Genomic DNA, 23,231 nt, shown 5'->3' with positions numbered 1-23,231 from the left:
ATTTGCTGTGTGTTTGTCGTACATGGCCTTTATTATGTTGAGATATGTTGCTTCTGCACCCAATTTGTTGAGGGTTTTTATCATGAAAGGATGCTGAATTTTGTTAAATACTTTTCTGTATCTATGGAGATGATTATATGATTTTTTATTCTTCATTTTATTAATGTGGTATATCACATTTATTGATTTGTATATGTTGAATTGTCCTTATATCCCAGGGATAAGTCCTCCCCTGATCCTTGTGGATGTTTCTTCTAATTTGCTTTGAATTCAGTTTGCTAATATTTTGTTGGCAATTTTAGCATTATATTAATCAGGGATATTGGTCTATCATTTTACTTTCTTGTAGTATCTTTGTCTGGTTTTGCTATCAGGGTAATGCTAGCTTTGTAGAATAAGTTTGGGAGTGTTCACTCCTGCTTGATTTTTGGGAAGAGTTTGAGAAGGACTGGCATTAGTTTTTCTTTAAATGTTTGGTAGAATTACCAGTGAAACCATCTGGTCCTGTATATTGTTAGGTCCATTTGGTCTAAAGTATAGTTCAAGTCCATCATTTTCTTTTCCTTTTTTTTAAAATTTAATTTAATTTTATTATGTTATGTTAGTTCCCATACAGTACATCATTAGTTTTTATGTAGTGTTCCATGATTCATTGTTTTCGAATAACACCCAGTGCTCTATGCAATACGTGCCCTCCTTAATACCCATCACCGGGCTAACCCCCTCCCCCTGCTGGCCCTCTAAAACCCTCATTTTGTTTCTCGGAGTCCATAGTCTCTCATGGTTCCTCTCCCCCTCTGATCCTCCCCCCTTCATTTTTCCCTTCCTTCTCCTAATGTCCTCCATGCTATTCCTTATGTTCCACAAATAAAGTGAAACCATATGATAATTGACTTTCTCTGCTTGACTTATTTCACTTAGCATAATCTCCTCCAGTCCCATCCATGTTGATGTAGAAGTTGGGTATTCATCCTTTCTGATGGCTGAGTAATAGTCCATTGTATATATGGACCACATCTTCTTTATCCATTTGTCTGTTGAAGGGCATCTCAGCTCTTTCCACAGTTTGGCTATTGTGGACATTGCTGCTATGAACATTGGGGTGCATATGGCCCTTCTTTTCACTACATCTGTGTCTTTGGGGTAAATACCCAGTAGTGCAATTCCTGGGTTATAGGGTAGCTCTATTAGAGGCTGACAACCCTAAGGTTCCTACAAAACAGGAGCATCTACCTTGGGTTGTGGTCAATAATTTGGACTCTGTACATTCCCTCAACCACCCCTCAACAGAATGACTAGGAGGAGGAACCCCCAAAATAGAAAAGACTCAGAGACTGTGACTTCTGCCACAGATTTACAAATGGATACAGATATAACCAAGATGTCAGAAATGGACTTCAGGGTAACAGTTATGAAGACAATAGGTAGAATGGAGAAATCAATTAATGGCAACATAGAGTCTCTAAGGGCAGAAATGAAAGCTGAACTGGCAGAACTTAAAAATGCTATCAATGAGATCCAATCTAATCTAAATACTCTAACAGCTAGGGTAAACGAGGCAGAAGAACGAATTAGTGATCTAGAAGATCAATTGATAGAAAAGAAGGAAAATGGAGGCCTGGGAAAAACAGTTTATAATCCATGAAAAAAGAATTAGAGAAATAAGTGACGCCATGAAACGTCCCAATGTCAGAATTATTGGGATCCCTGAGGGGGTGGAGAGAGAGAGAGGACTAGAAGATATATTTGAGCAAATCATAGCTGAGAACTTCCCTAATCTGGGGAATGAAATAAACATTCGTGTCCTAGAGGCAGAGAGGACCCCTCCCAAGATCAAGGAAAACAGACAAACGCCTTGGCATGTAATAGTAAAACTCACAAATCTTAGAACCAAAGAAACCATCTTAAGGGCAGTTAGGGGGAAGAGATTCCTTATGTACAGAGGGAGGAACATCAGAATAATGTCAGACTTATCCACAGAGACCTGGCAAGCCAGAAAGGGCTGATAAGACATATTCAGGGTACTAAATGAGAAGAACATGCAGCCAAGAATACTTTATCTGGCAAGGCTGTCACTTAGAATGGATGGAGAGGTACAGAACTTCCAAGACCAGCAGAAACTGAAAGAATATGTGACCACTAAGCCAGCCCTGCAAGAAATATTAAAGGGGGTTATATAAAAGGAGAAAGACCCTAAGAGTGATATAGAACAGAAATTTACAGAGACAATCTATAGAAACAAGAACTTCACAGGCAACATGATGACAATAAATTCATATCTTTCAATAATCACTCTCAACGTGAACGGCCTAAATGCTCCCATAAAACAGCTAAGGGTTGCAGATTGGCTAAAAAGACAGGACCCATCCATATCCATATGAGTCTACAAGAGACTCATTTCAAACCTAAAGATACATCCAGACTGAAAATGAAGGGATGGAGAGCCATCTTCCATGCCAATGGACCTCCAAAGAAAGCTGGGGTAACAATCCTTGTATCAGACAAACTAGATTTTAAGCTAAAGACTGTAGTTAGAGACACAGAAGGACACTATATCATTCTTAAAGGATCTATCCAACAAGAAGATCTAACAGTTGTAAATATCTGTGCCCCCAGCATGGGAGCAGCCAACTACATAAGCCAACTATTAACCAAAATAAAGAGTCATATTGATAACAATACGTTAATTGTGGGAGACCTCAATACTCCACTTTCAGTGATAGACAGATCATCTAAGCAGAAAATCAACAAAGAAACAAGAGCTTTGAATGACACACTGGACCAGATGGACCTCATAGATATTTACAGAACATTCCACCCTAAAACAACAGAATACTCATTCTTCTCGAGCGCACAAGTCCATCATTTTCTTATTGATTTTCTCTCTGGATTATCTAGCCATTGTTCAAAGTGGGGATGTTGAAGTCCCCTATTATTGTATTGTTATCCATCCCTACTTTCAGATCTGTTCATATTTGCTTTATATATTTAAGTGCTCCAATGTTGGGTGCCATTATATTTACAATTGTTATGTCCTCTTGATGAACTGAGCTCTTTATTATTACATAATGACCTTATTGGTCTCTTGTTACAGTTTTTGAATTAAAGTCTATTTTGTATGATATGAGTATAGCTACTGCTGGTTTGTTTTCTATTTGTATGGAATATTTTTTTTTATCCCTTCACTTTGAGCCTTTATGTGTCTTTAACTGAAGTAAGTCTGTTGTAAACAGCATATAGTTGGGTCTTATTTTTTATACTTTTAGTCAATTTCTGCCCTTTGAAGGGGGAATTTAATCCATTTACATTCAGAGTAACTTGATAAGTAAGGACTTATTTCTACCATCTTATTGTTTTCTGACCCTTTTGTAATTCCCTTGTTTCTTTGTTTCTGTCTTGGTGTTTTCCTCTGTGAATTGATTGTTTTCCATAGTGTATGCTTTGATTCTCTTTTCTTTTTCTTTTGTGTATCTACTGTAGGTTTTTGCTTTGTGGTGACCATGAGGCTTACATAGAGCATCTTAGAGTTATAACAGTCTATTAACTTAACTTCAATGGCATACAAAAACTATCCTTTTGCTCCCCTCCCCACTTTTGGTTTTTGATGTTACAGTTTACCTCTTTTTATATTGTATTCATTAACAAATTATTTTGACTATACTTACAGCCAAATAGATTCCTTTCTAATTTTCTTTTGTGTACTTAGTATAAATTTTTGCTTTGTGATTACTATGAGGTTCACATGTATCATTCTATATATATAAATGTTATATATATATGTTATATATATATAAATGCTATATATATATGTTATATATATAAATGTTATATATATATGTTATATATATAACATATATATATATAAAACAGTCTATTTTAAGTTGATAGCAACTTAAATTTGAATACTTTCAACACTCTACATTTTTAACCTCCCCCATGTTTTATGTTTTTGATACCACATTTACATCTTTTTATTTTATGTATCCCTTAACTAATTATTGTAGTTTTAGTTAATTTTACTACTTTTGTCCCTTATACTAGCTTTATAAGTGATTAATCCATTACTTTTATAATATGTTTAACTTTTCCTATGAGATTTTTACTTTTGCATGATTTCTTGTCATTAATCAGTGTCATTTCTTTTCAGCTAAAAGAAGTCTCTTTAATATTTCTTGTAAGACCTGTTTAGTGGTGATAAACTCCTTTAGCTTTTGCTTATCTGGACAACTCTTTTCTTTACCTCTGTTCTGAATAATAATCTCACTGTGGGTGAATATTCTTTCCTTAAAGTACTTTGAGAATTTCATGCTACCACTTTCTGGCTTGCAAAGTTGCTGCTAAAATATCTGTTGATAGCCTTATAGGGTTTCCCTTGCATGTAGTAAGTTCTTTTTTCTTATGCTGCACTTAGGAGTCTTTCTTTATCTTTATCTTTTGACATTTCAATTATAGTGTGTCTTGGTGTAGAGCTCTTTGGATTTATCTTTTTTGGAATTCTCTGGCTTCCTGGACCTAAATGTCTGTTTCCTTCCTAGAGTAGAGAATTTTTCAGCCATTATTTATTCAAATAAGTTTTCTACCTCTTTTTCTCTCTCTTTTCTTTCTGGGGCCTGTATAATGTGTATATTATTCCATTTGATATTGTCCCATAGGTCCTTTAAGGGATTTTCACTTGTTAAAATTATTTTTTCTTTTTGTTGCTCTGTTTGGGTGAGTTCCATTGCTTTGTTTTCTATCTTGCTGATCTGTTTTTCTGCTTCTTCCAGTTTGCTGTTGCTGAACTCCTGTAATGTACTTTTCAGTGTAGTTATTGTATTTTTCAGTTCTATGACTTATGTTTGGTACTTTCTTATGTTTTGTCTCTGTTGAAGTTCTTTCTGTGCACATCCATTCTTCTGAGTTTGGTAAGCATCTTTATGAATATTATTTTGAACTCTTTATCAGGTAGATTACTTATCTTCATTTCATTAAGATCTTTTTCTGAGGTTTTGTCTTGTTCTTTCATTCAGAACATATTCCTCTACCTTCTCATTTTATCTGATTCTTTGTGTTTGTTTCTATGCATTAGATGAAACAACTACCTCCCCTATATGAGTCTTGTTGGAGTGGTCTTATGTAGGGGATGACCCATGGGGGCCAGAAACACAATCCTCCTCTGGCCACCAGAGCCAGGTGCTCTCTGGGTTTCCCCTGTGTGGGCTGTGTGCACCCTCTGACTGTGGTGTGGCTGAGCTGTAGTGGGAGTGGTTGGGTGGGGTTCTTGCCCAGGCTGTCTGAGATATATTTTTGGCAGGGATGGGGGGTTGGGGAGGATGTGGCACTTGGCTGGCTGGCTATGGCTTGGCTGTGGCATGGGGTGTGGGGTGGTGCTTGCCTGGCTGGCTGTGATGTGCTGTGATGTGGAATGAGAGCCCCACATGTGCTAGCAGGTTGGAGGGGGAGATTGCCAAAATGGCACTCACCAGCACCAGCATTGGTAGGTAGAGTGAAATTGCAAAAATTATACCTGCCAGTGCTTCTGTCTTTAGAGAAAGCCCTAACAAGTTCCTTCCTTTTTGGGCATTTGCGTTAGGGTTATTGTGTCTCCTTCACATATCATCTAGACACTTTTCAAACTTCTGCTTTTAATACCATAAAATCCACTACTGGGTATTTACTCAAAGAAAATGAAAACACTAATTCAAAAAGATATATGCACCCCCATGTTTATAGAAGCATTATTTCCAATAGCCAAGATATGGAGGCAACCTAAGTGTCCATCAAAAGATGAATAAAAAGATGTGGTGTATATATATGCTGCGGAATATTATTCAGCATAAAAAGAATGAGATCTTGCCGTTTGCAACAACATGGTTGGACCTAAAGGGTATTATGCTAAGTGAAGTAAGTCAGACAGAGAAAGACAAATACCATGTGATTTCACTTTATGTGGAATCTAAATGGACACATACACACACATGCAAATGAATAAATAAACAACAACAACAAAAAAACAGAAACAGACCCATCAATACAGAGAACAAACTGGTAGTTATCAGAGGGGAGGATGGTAGGGCTATGGGTGGTTATCAGAGAGAAGGAAGGCTTCCAGCTATGGAATGAATAAGTCATGAGGATGAAAGGTACAGTATAGGGAATATAGTTAATGATATTTTAATAGCATTGTGTGGTGACATATGGTAGCTACACTTGTGAACATAGCATAATGTATAGAGTTGTAGAATCACTATGTTTTACACCTAAAACTAACATAATATTGTTTGTTAACGATACTTCAATTAAAAAAAAGATCAAAAACTCTCTCCGAAACAAATGAACAAACATATTGCTGCTTTTGCACTGGGTCCTAGGGCAAGCAAGTCTGTAAGTAAGTCCTTTAAGGGCAGGTTCTCCATTCCCTACAGTTCTGGACATAATCCCTGATGGTTTTATGTTTTAGGGGCTGATCTCTCAGGTGCCAGATCCAAGGGCTGAGGTGCCTAATGTGGGGCACAAACTCCTTGCTCCTCAGGGAAGAGTTCCATGTTTTTGAGATTTCATTCCGATTGTGGATTGCAACTCTTTGGGTGGGGTTTTTGGTGAGAGCATATCTCTGCCTCTCCTACCAAAATCAGTGTGGCTCTTTTATTTTTTGTTGTGGAGATGCTGTTCATCTAGTTTTTAAGATTTTTTTCAGAGGAAATTATTCCATATGTAGCTGTAGATTTGTTGTGTCAGTAGGAGGAGGTGTGTTCAGTATCTTCCTATGTCGACATCTTAGACCCAACACCGGGAGATTTCTTAAAGGGTCTACCTAACAGAAAATATAACAATTCAACAACTAAAGAAGTATTTTAGAAACCCAGCCTGTAATACTATAGGCAGAACACGATCAGCCTGTATCCTCTATGGGGGTATTTTAAAAGTACCATGTCTGGGTCCTACCCACAAGCAATTAAGTTAGGATCTCTGGGGTGTGAGGCTTGGACATTGGTGTTTTTAAAAAGCTTCCATGTGGTTTTAATGCTATTAAGGTAAAGAATGATTGTTCTTTTCTATTTTCCTTTTTCAGTTTTCACCCAGGAAATATTTTATGAATTTCTTCTTTACATATGGCACTTTTTATTTTTTGTTACTTATAACTCAACATAGATTGAAGTATATAAACTCTCACCAAATTCCATGGCCATTTTACCTATTAGGATCACCACTAAACTTTTTTGTGTAGACTTGTCTTCATATGATTAAATAATTAGCATGTTCAAGGATTGTGTTTCTGTCTACTTTTCTATTCCTGAAGTTAAATTTTAAGGTAGGATTAGTACTATATTACTATATTAGTAAAAAGTCACTAGAAAGAGAAAATTGTATTTTGTAAGTGTGATGCCATTTCATAGATGTTGCTATTCCTTTGAGGTAGCCAGACCACATTTTGATGTGGTGACATTTCTTACCAAAAGGAAAAACCTTAAGTACTTAAATACCTTTCAGAATGATTAATAAAATTGCTAATTGTTCTTTCCTGCTGGGGCAATGTGCTTAGGTCTTTGACATCAAATTATAGATATTAGTAATTATGTATTTAGAGTATTTAAGCTAATAAGACATAATAAGGGACTGTCTAAAACAAGATAAGTTTTTTCCCACAAAGAATCTTTTGAATATATTATCTCATCTCTCCCCAATTTACAGATGTGATTCAAGAGGTACATGACTTTTCTCTAGATTTTTAAACTAGTATATGGGTTGAATAGGGATTTGATGAGAGCTCTGTTTGATTCTAGAGCCCATGTTCCCACCCTCCTCCCCACCAATATTACATTGTCTCTGTGTCCCTAGAAAATCCAGGGATGTGTATACATAGGTGATATTTGAAATCATTTTTTTATGTGTTTCTTTTATGTATGATATGATTTAGCCTTTTTTTCCCCCCAGGATAATACCGTTCAAGCTGAATGGCCCTCAGCAGATGAATCTACCACCAGCAGTATTTCACCACTTGATTTCAGCTCTGGTCCTCCCTCAACCACTGGCAGGGAACTCTGGTCAGAAAGCCCTTTGGGTGATTTAGTGTCTACACTCAAATTAGCCTTTCCCTCGAAGGTGGGCCTCAGTTCTTCCCCAGAGGTTTTAGACGTTAGCAGCTTGACTCTTCATTCTGTCACCCCAGCAGTGCTTCAGACTGGCTTGCCTGTGGTTTCTAAGGAAAAGACTTCTGGATCTCACATACTAGAAGATGGTAAGGGATTCTAATTACTTTTCATACTTTTTTACTTTATTGTATCAGATGACAGGGTTTTGAAGAGAGAAAGAGACTAGGGTTAATAGAAAAGCATGGTAGCATCTATTAGGAGGAAATGTCTTGAGAAAGCCATGTGAGAGAGGGAATGGTCAGATTTAATTGGTTGGAATGGAGATTCCAAATAGGTAAATAATAAGAAATGAACTTGGTGGGCTGGGATGGGGATCAATTAATAGATATTTTGAACATCCTATTAAAGAATACATAATTAAATTACTATTGAAGAACTACTTTATTTACTTGAATATTATAGTGATAAACAACATCAAAGAAGATTATTATAGTAGCTTTTAATAGGATTGATTGTGGGGGCCAAGTATAGAGATTTTAACTTGCATTAGGCTTGAGAAAGGGAGAACTGAACTAGGGTAGCTACAGCAGAGATTAAGAAATGAAAATCAAGTAGATGATTTAGATGTTGTGGAGGAAAGGAAAAGTCAATGTGACTTATGAATGGAGTATATAGTGAAAGAGGAAGTTGAACAAATATATAAATAATGAGTCCAAGATTTTAAACATTGGGTGAATTTGGAGGATGATGGGCAATAAACATAATTAGGAAATGGGAATTCAAAGACAAAATTTCCTCCCTTGGTTTCCACTAGATTCAGTCTTTGTTGTCAATATGGTTACCAACAGTTCTTTATTTCCATGGAATAAAAAAATCAAGTGTTTGAAGATGAATTAATTCAATAGCTGAGATCTTATTATCCTCAGGGAAGAGGGGTATATTCATGAGTGGTTGTACTATATCACAAAAACATAATGAGTTCTTGCTTGCTAATTTATCAGAGTAAAAATCAGCAACTATATCTCCTAACTTAATGAGAAAAAAACATAAGTAGCTGGCTTTATTAGGAGGACTAGAAATACATTTTGACAACTCTGTAGATTAATTAATGGAAAACTTTATTTTTAGGATTAATCAAAGTTGAAGGGTCAGAAGATTTTCTTTCTGTTCATCAATTGCCTTCAAGTCCATTCACTCACCCAGTGCCAAAGGAAACAATACCATCTGTGGAAGACTCTGGAGTGTCTTTGACATCCTCACCATATCTGACCTCATCTGTCACTGTAGATCTTCTTACTAAAGAAGTAACTATACCTTCTGGCTTGGACTCTTTGGCCTCCAAAGTCAAAGACCAATTAGAAGTGAACACTTTGATGCCAGACACATCCATAGAAAAAGAGTTTATATATGAGAGTGGTTTAGGTTCAGGGTCTGGGCAAAAGGTAGATCAGATTACTTGGCCATGGAGTGAGACTTCATTAGAGAAGAGTTCTGAACCACTGTCTAAGTCATGGCTTGAAGATCAGGAGTCGCTTTCGCCAACTGAGGGTATAGATGAGAAATTAGTTATAGATGACAAAATAGATTCTACAGGGCAAAGTATTGACTATTTAAAATATGGGCATTTTGATAGATCCACAAAGTTTGCAGAGGAAGAGCTCATTGGTGGACCTACTATGCCCATCTTTGCAGAGACCACAACTCAATCTGCATCTCTAATTCTCTCCAAGGAAATATCAGAGGTACCTGACATAGATTATTACTCAGTTACCAATGCACCTCTTCTACTGACATCTATAGCAATCTCTGCTTCTACTGATAAACCAGAGCTACCATTTCTAAAGGAGGATATGGAACAAACTACAGAGTCATCCAAGCACGAATGGTTTGACAACGAGGTTTCAGTAATGAAGCCAGATATGCAACATTTGGGGACCATATTGCCAGAATCAGAGGTATTTTGGGCAGGAACTTCTTCCCTAGGGAAATTGTCTAGAGACACATTGGCAAGTACACCACAGAGTACTGACAAGCTCTGGTTGAAATCTTCCATGACACAGTCTACCAAATTGTCTCCAACGACAAGCTCCACCCTGCTAGAGGATGAAGTAATTATGGGTGTTCAGGATATTTCATTAGAACTGGACTGGATAGGCACAGATTTCAATCAGCCTGAGCTAATCCCGGAGGAAAATGGCAAGGTTGGTAGTTATGTGGAAATGTCTACAAATGTTCACTCCACAGAGAGGGCTATTGTGGTGCAGCCCACGGAAGGAGGTGACTTGAGTCATACCCAGACTGCAGGAGCTTTGTTGGTTTTCTTCAGCCTCCGAGTGACAAACATGCTGTTTTCAGAAGATCTGTTTAATAAAAACTCTTTGGAATATAAAGCACTGGAGCAAAGATTTTTGGAACTGGTAAGCACTAGAAGTGAAACATGGGCATTAGTGAATAATCATGTATGAACTAACCCTCTTTCCCCTAAACACGTAAGATCTGAGCCAATGAAAATGTGGTCTGTTGTGGACATTTCATTTACAAATAGTGTCATGGCCTAGCTTTGGTAGGAAAACAATAAGACAGATAGATATAAGAAATGGAAAACACAAATATGGTATGAGGGTGATGTACTAACTTAGATACTGAAGATTGTATTCCATCAATTATGGGACTGAAACAAGTTTAAAATTTCTTTTCACATGTTACTGTGAGACCAGTGTTTTGGTAGGTACTTATGATACCTTCACTGTTGTGATTCTTTAGTGAAACAGAGAGAATAAACTCCCTGGCTATCTAAAATTGTCTGAGTTCCATGGGTTCCTAAATATCACCATGAAAATCTCTTGACTCTCAAATAATTCAAAATTTATACTTTTATTGATGAACAGTTTAAATAATGTAAATAGAATACAGTTTGGAAAAATGGGGGAGGGGCTCATCCTTGGTTTTTTTGGGTGGGGGTTGGTATATTTTGAACAAAATGCAAAACCTTGTAAATAAACTGACTACTTTTCATTATTGTAGCTGGTTCCCTATCTCCAGTCAAATCTCACAGGGTTCCAGAATTTAGAAATCCTGAACTTTAGAAATGGCAGTATTGTGGTAAACAGCCGAATGAAGTTCGTGAAATCTGTCCCTCCTAATGTCAACAATGCTGTATACATGATTCTGGAAGACTTTTGCACCACTGCCTACCAGACCATGAACTTGGCTATTGATAAATACTCCCTTGATGTGGAATCAGGTAATGGTATTGAATACTATGATGGTTTCTTAGTGGAATCCAGTGAATATTCTTGTGTATTTTCTTCTATACTGTGTCAAGGTGAATTAATTACTTGAAGGAAAAAGGGTACTATGTCAGGCAAAATCTCCACATCTTGCTAATTATTAAATGATCTCTTCATAGGACATCAATATCATTCTCTTTTTAAAAGGGTTGTTCACACGCATTATCTTGTTCACCTCCCATTCCCTTTTCTACCTATTCCGTCTAGCTCTAGCTCTCTCTTTTACTTATCCACTGGATCTGCTCTGGCTGCATCTCTTAAGTTGCCAAGTCCAAATGATTTTGGACTCTCTTTCCTTCTATATTATTTTCCTAATCTGTTTTACCCATTTCCATTATTGTAAGTCTTATGTAAATGTCAGTAATTCTCCACATTTTTTATATGCAAATCGTCTGAGCTCCAGAATCAAAATCTAACTATGTATTTGATGATCTCAATTTGGATGTATCCTATGTATATCAAACTTAAGATATCTAAGAATGAGCTCTTGTTTTCCATATCTCCCCCTCTTTTAACTAAATCTAATCCTTCTGTCAGCTTCACCATCTTGAGAAATTAAAGCCATGTCCACTCAGCTACTTAAGTCAGAAACCTGGGAAGTCCATTCTGATACCTGTTTCCATTACCCCCAAACTTATGTTGATTCTGAATATTCTAAATATATCTCAAATCTGTGTACTTCTCTTTTTCGACTGCTGCTAGTCTAGGCCAAGCATTCATCACCCCTCATTTGAACCAGTTTCCCTACTACCTCTCCCCTACCCTTCTCCCAGACAGCAGCCAGGGTGCTCTGCCTAAAACATCAGATTATTTCACTTTCCTGCTTGAAATACTTCAGTTGGCTTCCTGGTTCAACAGCCACAAGGTCTGGTCCCTATTTCCCCCCCAGTGTCATCCAATGAAACTAACTTCTTTGCTCATCATATTGTAGTCAGATTAGCTTGTTTTTACTTCCTCAGATTCAAGAAACTTTTCTTGCCTTAAAGCCTTTGTGCAAAGTATCTTTAATCTCCAGAGTAGCAAGGAAATCAGTGATTCTCAAAACCATATTAGATTCTCTGGAAAGAGACTCTTTATTTATTTTTTTTTTAACTCCCCTTAGCCTTTTGGCTGAACATCATGCTTTTTCATCTAGATGAGTCTATGGATTATTTCCACCTATTTCATCTGTCTTTCATATCTATGTCATCATTTGCCATTCACAGATTGCCATTCGCCAGTGAACAACATATAGTGGAACCAAGTGGGATGAAAGACCCATCATGGTCAATGTCTTATATCATTTTTGACTGGTTATTATCCTAATTATTTAAAATTTTTATTTTTTTCTTACCTAATCAAAGAAAAATAAAGTTACTGAAGTCAAAATATTATTAGGAATAGCCTGAGGAGGTACAGGGCTGATTTATTTTTCTAACATTGCCTTCCACAAATCTCACATGTTCTTAGCTGCTCTGATTGTGTTATACCCACTCCTGAGGCTCCTATCAGTTCTCTGGACTCTGTCTCCTATTTGTTCTCACTGTGGGATAAGGCATTTACCTTCATGTATAGAACAGAGGTAGCCTATAGTAGGTTAGGGTTGGTGCAAATGAATAGTACATGAAAACTGTGTTGAATTTAGATTGACGATTACATGGCATGGGTTTTAAAGTGTCTAAATGCTCCCTAAATGAAAAAGCTTACCCAGGTCATTGGGTTTTGTGCTTTGGCTCTGGGTTTCAGAGAGATTTGACAAAAGCTCTTCAATCCAAGTGGTGATGGTGTATTTTATGGTTCAGGAAGGGGGCTGTCTCTTGGTACTTTGAAGGTGGGGGAAGTGTTTCTGGAGGGGCTTCATGCACCCCAGTTCCTATGTTTTGCCTTTTCTTGTATGATTCTCTAGGTTTTTGTTTTGTTTTGTTTTGTTTTGTTTTTATGTTTTAGGTGATCAAGCCAACCCTTGCAAGTTTCAGGCATGCAATGAATTTTCTGAGTGTTTAGTCAACCCTTGGACTGGAGAAGCAGAGTGCAGATGCTACCCTGGGTACTTGAGTGTGGAAGAACTACCCTGTCAGAGTCTCTGTGACCTACAGCCTGACTTCTGCTTGAATGATGGAAAATGTGACATTATGCCTGGACATGGGGCCATTTGTAGGTATGTTGTAGTTAGAGATTTTGGTTTCCCAATGTTATAAATACTTCCTCGGAAGAAGATGGATCTACACCTATGACTTTAGGATAATCACAGAAAAATTTATTATAGAAGTTATATCTAGGCAATAGATGGATACCATCTAGTTCTCATGTGAAGACTGGGTCAATTAATAGAGCTGAATTATATCCAGTTCAATTGGTTATTTTATTTTATACTTTCAAGATGCTGTAAGAAAAACATTATTTAAATGTGTCTTAATTAGAGTAGGTGGAGATCTTTGTGTTGGTTCTTAGTGGTGATGATAAGGCAATTGGTGCTCAAATTAGGTTTAGGCTAAGAGTAATACTTCACACTGAAACTTTGTTGTCTACTTGGATATGTTCTTAATGCCTGTGGCTTTCCCTTGGTCCTACTGAGTGTTTGAAAATAAAGAAAAGCAAGTATTTAAAGTCTTTGAAATTGTGACAAATATATTTTAAGTACCTAAGATCCATTTTTTAACAAGGCAGAACCAAAGAAACTCCATTAGACAGATGAGCAGATTCAGGTAGCCTAACCATTTTCCCCTGCTCATTTTCCTTGAACAAAACAGAACAAATCAACTTCTGAACCACACAATAACTAGTCACGTGGGTGTAAAAGGAGAGAATGCTGAGAATAAGCAGAGAAAAATGAATAAGAGGATGGTTTATGAATGTCAAGATGGGCAAATGTTATAGATGCCAGACACAGAGGATATAGGGGGGAATGATCCAGACTCTTCTGTATGAAAAAGTATAAAGTTCAGCTAGAAAACTCAGAAGAAAAATAGTCTTTTGATTTTCAGAGAAATTAATAATATTTTGAAAAGCAGTCATTTCCTTGCTGCTGTTGGAATTGAAGACACTTTTGCACAAGTCTGGAGCCTGGGGGGTAGGGAACATCTATGCAGTGTGGTGAAAGGACACTAGGAGTCTGGAGACCTGGGTTCTAGACCCAGATCTGTTGCTGACTAATTGTGTGATCTCAGTCAATTTCCTTCCTAGGTCTGTTTTTTTGTTAATTAAAATAAGGAAGTTAAATAGAACACTTCAAGTCTAGTCAGTCTTTTATGTAGTCATTTACAAATAGTCAGGGAGGACCTACTGGGTTTGTACCAGGCACTAATCACAACCTTAAACTGTGTGATCATTGAACCTGTTATGTTCACTTCTTTTTTTTTTTAAATTTTTTATTATTTTTTTTAAAGATTTTATTTATTTGACAGAGAGAGAGAGATCACAAGTAGGCAGAGGGAGAGGGAAAAGCAGGTTCCCCGCTGAGCAGAGAGCCTGATGCGGGACTCGATCCCAGGACCCTGGGATCATGAGCTGAGCTGAAGGCAGACGCTTAACTGAGCCACCCAGGCGCCCGTCTATGTTCACTTCTTTATTGAAGCTTCACTTGGTCAGCATGTATTATGCTACCTTTCCCCAGTCCCGCTGAAGGTTCTGCCACTGTTGTTTTCAACACAGTGATTCTGTTTTTAGACTTTGTCACTTCTCATTACAGATGCCGGGTGGGTGAGAACTGGTGGTACCGAGGTGAACACTGTGAGGAGTTTGTGTCTGAACCGTTGGTCATAGGCATCACCATTGCCTCTGTGGTTGGACTTGTCCTCATCTCTTCGGCTCTTGTCTTCTTCCTTGTCAGGACTCTTCAGGCTCATTATGTTAGGAGAGAAACAGAGAGGCCCATCAGGTAAATAAGAAAAATTGCTCTCTAATGGAATAAAATGTTCCTTTTACTCATTTATTTTGTACTTATTATATGCCAAATATTGGATAAGGATCTGGGTGGAGGAGAGCTATAAAGTTGAATAAAAACATGGTCCCTGTCCTTAAAGGATGTCAGATTGGAAACAAACATAAGCAGCAGTATGAATAAGATGAGTGATAAATTTGTTTTGCCTGGGAAGAGAGTCTTAGAAGCTTTAATGATGGTTATAATATTTAGCTGGACACAAGAGTAGATGTTTACTCTGGGGGTGGCTAATTGAATGAGCATGAGCAAAGTCAGGGAGGCATCCATGAATCTCAATGGGCACACTGAAGGAATGGCATTGTTGAATGTGGCCAAAATGCTTGTTTTGTGATGGGGAATGGTTAGAAGTGTGATGGACATGAGGTGAGGCCCTTGTGTAAGGACCAGATCTGTTAATTTGTCCCTTTTGGCTCATTCCAGTGGTAATTAGCCAGATTTCAATTTATTTATTTATTTATTTTTTAAAAAAAGATTTATTTATTTATTTGAGAGAGAGCGTGCGTGCACGCGTGTGTGACTGGGTAGAGGAGCAGAGGGAGAGAATCCTTAAACAGACTCCCCGCTGAGCACAGAGACCGCTGTGGGGCTCGAGTTCACCACCCATGAGATCATGACCTGAGCTGAAACCAAGCGTCAGAGACTCAAATGACTGAGCCATCCAGGTGCCCTGTAATTAGGCAGATTTTAAATCTGGGTAGGAATCTGACAAGAACTGAAATCTGGTTCTCTGTTTAGTAGCTTCATTAATGGGGGAAATAAAACCTGCTCAACTTAGTAGGCTAGGGATTCAAAGACTTTTTAGTTATTCTGTGTTTGTGATCCCTGTTTGTACTCTGCTTCTGTGCTTCTAGAGTCTATAAGAGCTATGCTTCGGGTTCAGGTTACCTTCCCTCACCCTCTGGCGTGGCTAAGGAGTCACCTCTCCTAGGTCCTAGAGCACCCAGGACATACTTTCATCATTGTTCTTACGCTTTTTATTGACTCTGACTTTGCATTAGAGTGTAATCTCATTCAGGGTTCCAACAAACTCTTTCTGTCATAGCATCGAGGATAATCCTAGGCATGTAATCAATGCTCAGTAAATATTTGTAGATCTGAATTGAATTGCACCGAGGTCTCCCTATATATTTTCTATCAGATTCTCTGTGCGGATACACGGTTACATACTGATTTTGATTTGCATACTCTGGGAATGATAGAGGCATATTCATTTAATGAAATACTATCTATTGACAGACATATTTCCCCATCAACATTTATTGATAATCATTGTGGGGCAAATAAAGATGAATGAGACATGAAACAGTAATTCCATAGTGTACTTGCCATGTAGTTGGGGAGATGATCATGATAACACCTGATCTGGATTTTTCATAGTCACCTTCCCACATTTGTATCCAGTCCACCTCTTTTTCTTGCCCAACAGAAATCTTGCTGCAGGTAAACAGTCTTCTAAGTAGTTGAGCATCTGAAGAACCTGAACCAACCATACTTTTTTTTTTTTTTTGTGACTCCAGCAGGCAGCCCGACAGCCTTGCATCCATTGAAAATGCTATTAAATACAATCCTGTGTATGAAAGCCATGTGGCCGGACCCAAGCAGCATGAGAAACCCTATCCTCAGCACCCCTTCTCTAGTTCTGCAGGTGGAGAGATGATTGGTGGTCTGAGCAGGGAAGAAATCAGGCAAATGTATGAGAACAGTGAGCTTTCCAGTGAGGTAGGAGACTTTGCTTTTTTTGTTGCTGCTCTGCTGCTGCTGCTGGTGTGTGTGTGTGTGCACGCGTGTGCGCATGCGTGCGTGTGCACTCGTGTATGCACGCGTGTGTGTGTGCATGCACACATGCATGCACGTGCATGTACATGGGCTTCAAGAAAGGATGAAAAATATTTCATTATCAGTTTTTTTTTCCTCATGATATCTCCCAGGCAATGTGGTACGCAGAAGGTATATAATTCTGAGCTGTACCTCATTTTCCACCTAGTGGTTTCTTTTTCCATTATTAGCAAACGCTTTCTCTCTCCTCCCTCCCTTCCTTAGGAATATATGTCTGGGTTTTTCAGAGTGATTCCTGCAATATCCAAACCTCCCATTTCTCTGAAAAGGCCATTCTTTCCTATAGCTCTCCCCTGAATAGCCCAGAAGGTTTTTCTAATACAATGTATGGTCTCTTTTTCTTTTCTAAGGAAATTCAAGAAAGAATGAGAATATTGGAACTGTATGCCAGTGATCCTGAATTTGTAGCTTTTGTGAGAGAACATCAAATGTAAGCTTTTGCTACAGCCTCCTCCTCAGGTTCCTAACAGGGTGCCTTAGAGTAGAAGCACTAGCGTGAGTACATAATTCCCGTCCACATGGCATGGGTTCTTGTGATAACCAATGTTTGTTGAGTTCTTTACAGTTCATATGCTTCCACACAGATTACTTCATTTATTCTTCATAATGGCTTTTTAAGTTGAATGTTTTGTATTTAAATTTTAAAAAAGATTTTATTGGTTTATTTGAGAGAGAGAGGGAGGTAGGGAGGGAGGGAGAGAGCGCACATGAGATGGGGGAGGGGCAGAGGGAGAAGCAGACTCCCCGCTCAGCAGGGAACCCAATATGGGGCTCAATCCCAGGACCCCGGGATCATGACCTGAGCTGAAGGCAGATGCTTAACCGACTGAGCCACCCAGGCGCCCCTGTATATTTTATAAATGAGGAGAGGAAACCTCAGAGAGACGAAGGGCCTTAAGACCACAATGACAGCAAATGGCAAAGAAGATTTAAAACTAAGACACTATCTGTTCTGGCCTAGAGATTCCTGGACTGTGCCATATTTTCTCTCTTTCACCACAGTTATCACCTATGATTAATGCTATACAATCTTTTTCATAGACAGTTCCTATGAAAAGCACTTGAGCCATAAATCCTCACATATTTTGATGTATCCTTCCATTTCCATCTTTGTAGACACTTGTCAGTATGCTTTGAATTACACAAATCTCATTAAGGTATATCTCTTGCCTTTATCAAGTTCATCTTACATTTCACTCTCTTTCCATTTGCTTTTCTCAGCATGCATTTTGGGCAAGTGTCTGTAACTATTTTTCTTTGTTCCCCAGAATCCATAACCAGACTTAGGTTACAAAAATAAACTATCTTGTAAAGAGACCATTATGGACATTAATTGAGTATATTGGGTGAGATATAATTTGGCTTTGATATTTGGTCCTGCTGCCCTCAAAAAGGTACTTCATCATGGATGGGTTCCACTGACACCAGATATCTTCACCTGGCTTTTAGAAGAGAAAAACCAGAGCAATTCCTGCATGCTTGCAGAAGAAATTGATGAAGGGTCATGATCACACATGGCTCTGATGGGAGCCACTGCCCCATTGCTCTGAATCCCTTTGTTCCGATAGGCAGCCCCTCACTCATGGTTCTTCTCTGATTAATTGGAACCTAAGGAAACTGAAGAAGATGCTTTTTCTTTTTTTTTTTTAAGATTTTATTTATTTATTTGACAGAGAGAGACACAGCGAGAGAGGGAACACAAGCAGGGGGAGTGGGAGAGGGAGAAGCAGACTCCGTGCGGAGCAGGGAGCCTGACGCAGGGCTCGATCCCAGCACACTGAGATCATGACCTGAGCCGAAGGCAGATGCTTAACGACTGAGCCACCCAGGCGCCCCTGAAGAAGATGCTTTTTAAATTCCAAGTACATGGTGGAGACTCCTTTAAAAATCTCTGAACATCTGACTTGGTCCATGGGAGGTGCTGTCAACCTTGCTGAATGCTGTTAGAGCAGTAATACTGGGAGTCTGCCTTTTGAAGACCAGGTCTCCTACTCCTCCCTGCATCTCCAGCCAGCAGATGACCTGTGGCTTCATTTCAGTGTTATCCAATAGAAAGAACATGAGTGATGTTTCCTAAGACTCTTTATAAGCCCCTTAGAGCCACCTGCTTGAATGTGTTCCCCGAATTAAAAATGCATTTCACCTAGACTAAGACATCCAAAGAAAGGATTCAGGAGAGCCTAATTAGGGACACACAGATTAACTACATGCTACAGTTCCTTATGGTAACTGCCATTGAAATATACAAAAAATAAAATAAATAAATAAATCCATGTAATAAAGAAGATTTAAACAAGAAGATCCAGTGAAACAAAAGAAAGTCCACACAGACACTGTAACCCTAAGAAGGATGTTCATTGAGGGAAGACAGCATTGAAAAAATGTTAGGTATGCAGTCCATATGACATTTTCAATTTCACTTAGTCTCAGCATTTTCGTCTATGAGTAGCCCAAGAAAATGTTAGTAGGCTTGATTTAGAATTCATAAAAGCATGACATGGTCTTGACAGAGTGGAGTTTCTTTTCTTGTTTTTGTTTGTCTTGTTTGTTTTTTTAAGTCAGCAAAGCACAGGACAACTTCCCTGCCAAGAAAGAAAATAGAAAGTGTTGGTGATCTTAGGAACATAGCTTGGTGATGTATTACAACAAAAGTGCATTTTAGGGCATCCTTGCCTTTTCCATTAATTCTTTTCTTTCTTTCTTTTTTCTTTTTTTTTTTTACGGAAGGGAAGAACTTTAATCAAAACTTGTATTTTGAAACTGACCAGAAGCCTAGAGAAGATGGAGATCACTTCCTACCTATGTCATATAATTAACCTGGATTATGAACTCTGTTGGAAGAAGAATTTTCACTTAAAAAACTAAGTTTGGGGACCAAATTTTTTTTCTAGCCTAAATTTCAGAATGTAGTAAGAGATGTGACAGTTTTTATACCTACAAAGACCAAAAGCTGTATTTAAAGAAACTGAAAACTGTATGAGTTCTGGAAAGTATTCTACAAGGGAAAAATGGCCTGGGAGTTCAGGCTGCATTTGCTGTCTGCTTCTGAATCTCTGAAGATGTGTCTGAGTAACTGTGGCTCAGGTTTTCCTGGAGGAAGATAAGGCGAGATTCTTACAGGAGAAGGCAGGTTTAGTAAGTGAATATTTTGTAGCATGTTTGTTATTGTTAGGTGGAATGAGAAGCCTTTGAAGTAGTTTTAATAGTGTTTGTAGTCAGACACTCATCTAAATAAAAAATATTGTTTTTTTGGCAATTAGACTGCTGAAGAAAAAACCACCTTTTTGCTGTAGTATAGAGTCAGGCTTGTCATTTTTCTACCAGAGTTTTGAATTTCCTGAGCATGTGAATCAAGACCACATTTTTGTTAAGTATGTCAGTATCCTTTTTTTTAGTTGTCAAGGACAATACATATGTATAATGTTTAATGGGTTCCCGTTAGACTGCAGATGAATTTAATCATGTGGACAGGGAGGGAGTGGGCACTGGGTCAAGGCCCTGGCACTGAGAATATACTTTGCCGATTGGTGGGTGGACTGAGTCGAGCTAATGGGCTCCCTGACTCTTCGTCTGCTCTCTCATGTTGTCCTACGCAAGTCCTGGATCTTCTCTAGTTCCTGGTATATTAATTTGGAAAGCAGCACCAACTACCTCACATAGTGTAGGTTAGCTTGTTTACATTGCTTCTCCTTTATGTAGTAGCTCGTTTCTAAATTCATTCCTGCTTACATGAAACATGACAGGAATTTTATTGCAATTAAAAATTTTTAAAAATTATATAGGTAGGAAATGTCCACATATTATATAAATCTTAGTTGAAAATGGAAGTTTTCCTCTTTCTCTCTAGTATGTTTTCGAATGGGTAGCTTTGGAGGGGGCAAGGAGAGGGCCAAATAATCTTCACTTTTAATATCAAATTGCATATAAAAATAGCTTATTATTGATATAGTTATTTTATGTTAGATGTCTTCATGTTTGCCAAAGACAATCTTGAACATTTCGATTTCTTTCTGACCAGATAGAACTAACCAGGATAGATTGACTATAAGATAAAATACTTGGTTCACTTGTTTTTTTTTTAACTTGATGATTGCCGATGTCACTCATTATAGAGGCACCCAAAACTAAATCTCTGAGTAAATGGCACAGTAAAGCTATTGAAAGTCTAGAAGATATCCAGGTAGTTTGCAAAGTACGCATGGTATGTGTTTGTATGAAGGTTCCCATATCTCGGTATTTCTTTTCATTTCCTACTCACTTAATGGATTTTCTACAAGTTCAGTGTAGATACAAGCCACTGCTGGGACATTTTCTACTGGGCTCATTTAAAAGGAATTGATGATTATCTTTAAAACATTATAAATGTTAATGATATTTGCCACTTCTAAATGTTTAATTTTATTTCTAAAACTTCCAAAGATTTGTTTAACTTTTTTCTGTTTTAAATTTTTTTCCTAAACTTATATGTGTTAAATGTAAAGATTTGTTTTTATCATACATTAACCCTAGAATGCAACCATTTGAATGTCTGCTTGCTGGCAGAGTTCTATCTAGATGGGCATAAAAGGAAACTGTGGACAAGTCACCACATGGAACAGTTAGGAGAAGCACAAATTAAAAGAGCTAAAGAAGGATCGTTGTTTTCCAGAAGCCAAGCAGTAAAGTGGGAATTTGAGAATTCTGACATGTCTTTGTCTCTGATTCCCTTTTATATGACCTTTTTGTGCAAGAACAAATCATTCAGCCCTACATGAATGTCTACTCCACACCTATTAAATAGAAGAATAAGGCAATTCCCACACTCTCAGGGAGAGACTTGGAGGCCTCAGTCCAGGAATAACGACTTTTGCCCTACTCTTATATAGCTGAACCACAGTGGGAAAGATCAGAGAATGCAGTTTCCACGGTGAAGATCCAGAGGGCTAAAGGAGCTATTGCTCTGATGGCAGAGGACACTGGAAGAGCTTCTTTTTAAAAGAGCTTTCCCTGAGGCAATTTAATGGCATATTCATGTAAAAGTATAAGGGCTAAACTCTCCTTTAGGTTGTGTGATTATTGGAACATTCTCATTAACCTAGTAATAGAGTATTTAATAAAAATATCACCGTATTTGAAAACAATTAAATGCAGTTAGCACTAAAAGTGCATGGTGAATAACTCACACTTTTTTTGGATTCAAAAAGTGCTTTGGAGCCTTGTACATATAGCCTTTATAACTGAGTGTACATACACATTACTGTTTTCATGGGTCTGGATGAAGGGGAATTTATTTGATAAATAAGACTCAGTTTCTACCATGGCAATGTTTTTTTTTTCTTTTCTTTTTATTTTTTTTATTATTATGTTATGTTAATCACCATACATTACATCATTAGTTTTTGATGTAGTGTTCCATGATTCATTGTTTGCATATAACACCCAGTGCTCCATGCAATACGTGCCCTCTTTAATACCCATCATCAGGCTAACCCATCCCCCCACCTCCCTCCCCTCTAGAACCCTCAGTTTGTTTCTCAGAGTCCAGAGTCTCTCGTGGTTCATCTCCCCCTCCGATTTCCCCCCCTTCATTCTTCCCCTCCTGCAATCTTCTTCTTTTTTTTTTTTTTAAACATATAATGTATTATTTATTTCAGAGGTACAGATCTGTGATTCAGCAGTCTTGCACAATTCACAGCGCTCACCATGGCAATATTTTAAGAGTATTTGTTCACATTTATGTGCCCTAAAGTCCCATTTACTACTTAATAAAACAAGTGTAGGTTTTACCTGGTTTTATTCCCACTTCTTTGTTTTTTCTTCTCCAGTATCTAGTTACTATGGGTTGGCGGCTCCCCCTATCTCTCCCCTTTGTTACCACATAGTGAATTATAATGTAGTTGAACAACCTGACTTAATAGTACTTCTTTTTTTTTTAAAGATTTTATTTATTTATTTGACAGAGAGAGACACAGCGAGAGAGGGAACACAAGTAGGGGGAGTGAGAGAGGGAGAGCAGGGAGCCCAATGTAGGGCTCGATGTGGGGCTCGATCCCAGGACCCTGGGATCATGACCTGAGCCGAAGGCAGATGCTTAATGACTGAGCCACCCAGGTGCCCCAATAGTACTTCTGACAA

At 38.0% G+C, this 23,231-nt stretch overlaps 1 protein-coding gene across 1 annotated transcript in view; it reads left to right on the top strand.

Annotated features, from left to right (window-relative positions):
- IMPG2 (interphotoreceptor matrix proteoglycan 2) overlaps positions 1-22,411 on the top strand; it is a 79,392-nt gene extending 56,981 nt beyond the window's left edge. The window contains exons 12-19 of the mRNA XM_032406432.1: positions 7,915-8,218; positions 9,201-10,489; positions 11,097-11,316; positions 13,289-13,499; positions 15,030-15,218; positions 16,799-17,000; positions 17,468-17,547; positions 19,845-22,411. Coding sequence (XP_032262323.1) covers positions 7,915-8,218; positions 9,201-10,489; positions 11,097-11,316; positions 13,289-13,499; positions 15,030-15,218; positions 16,799-17,000; positions 17,468-17,547; positions 19,845-19,857 — 2,508 coding nt within the window. The 3' untranslated portion in view covers positions 19,858-22,411. The remainder of the gene's footprint in view (positions 1-7,914; positions 8,219-9,200; positions 10,490-11,096; positions 11,317-13,288; positions 13,500-15,029; positions 15,219-16,798; positions 17,001-17,467; positions 17,548-19,844) is intronic.
- The last annotated feature ends 820 nt before the right edge of the window (positions 22,412-23,231 follow it).

This window comes from Phoca vitulina, unplaced genomic scaffold (assembly GCF_004348235.1).
Source record: "Phoca vitulina isolate PV1807 unplaced genomic scaffold, GSC_HSeal_1.0 scaffold8, whole genome shotgun sequence".
NCBI classification, from domain to species: domain Eukaryota; kingdom Metazoa; phylum Chordata; class Mammalia; order Carnivora; family Phocidae; genus Phoca; species Phoca vitulina.
The sequence above is the reverse complement of the archived record's forward strand: the minus strand, read 5'-3'. Positions and strand labels throughout refer to the sequence as shown.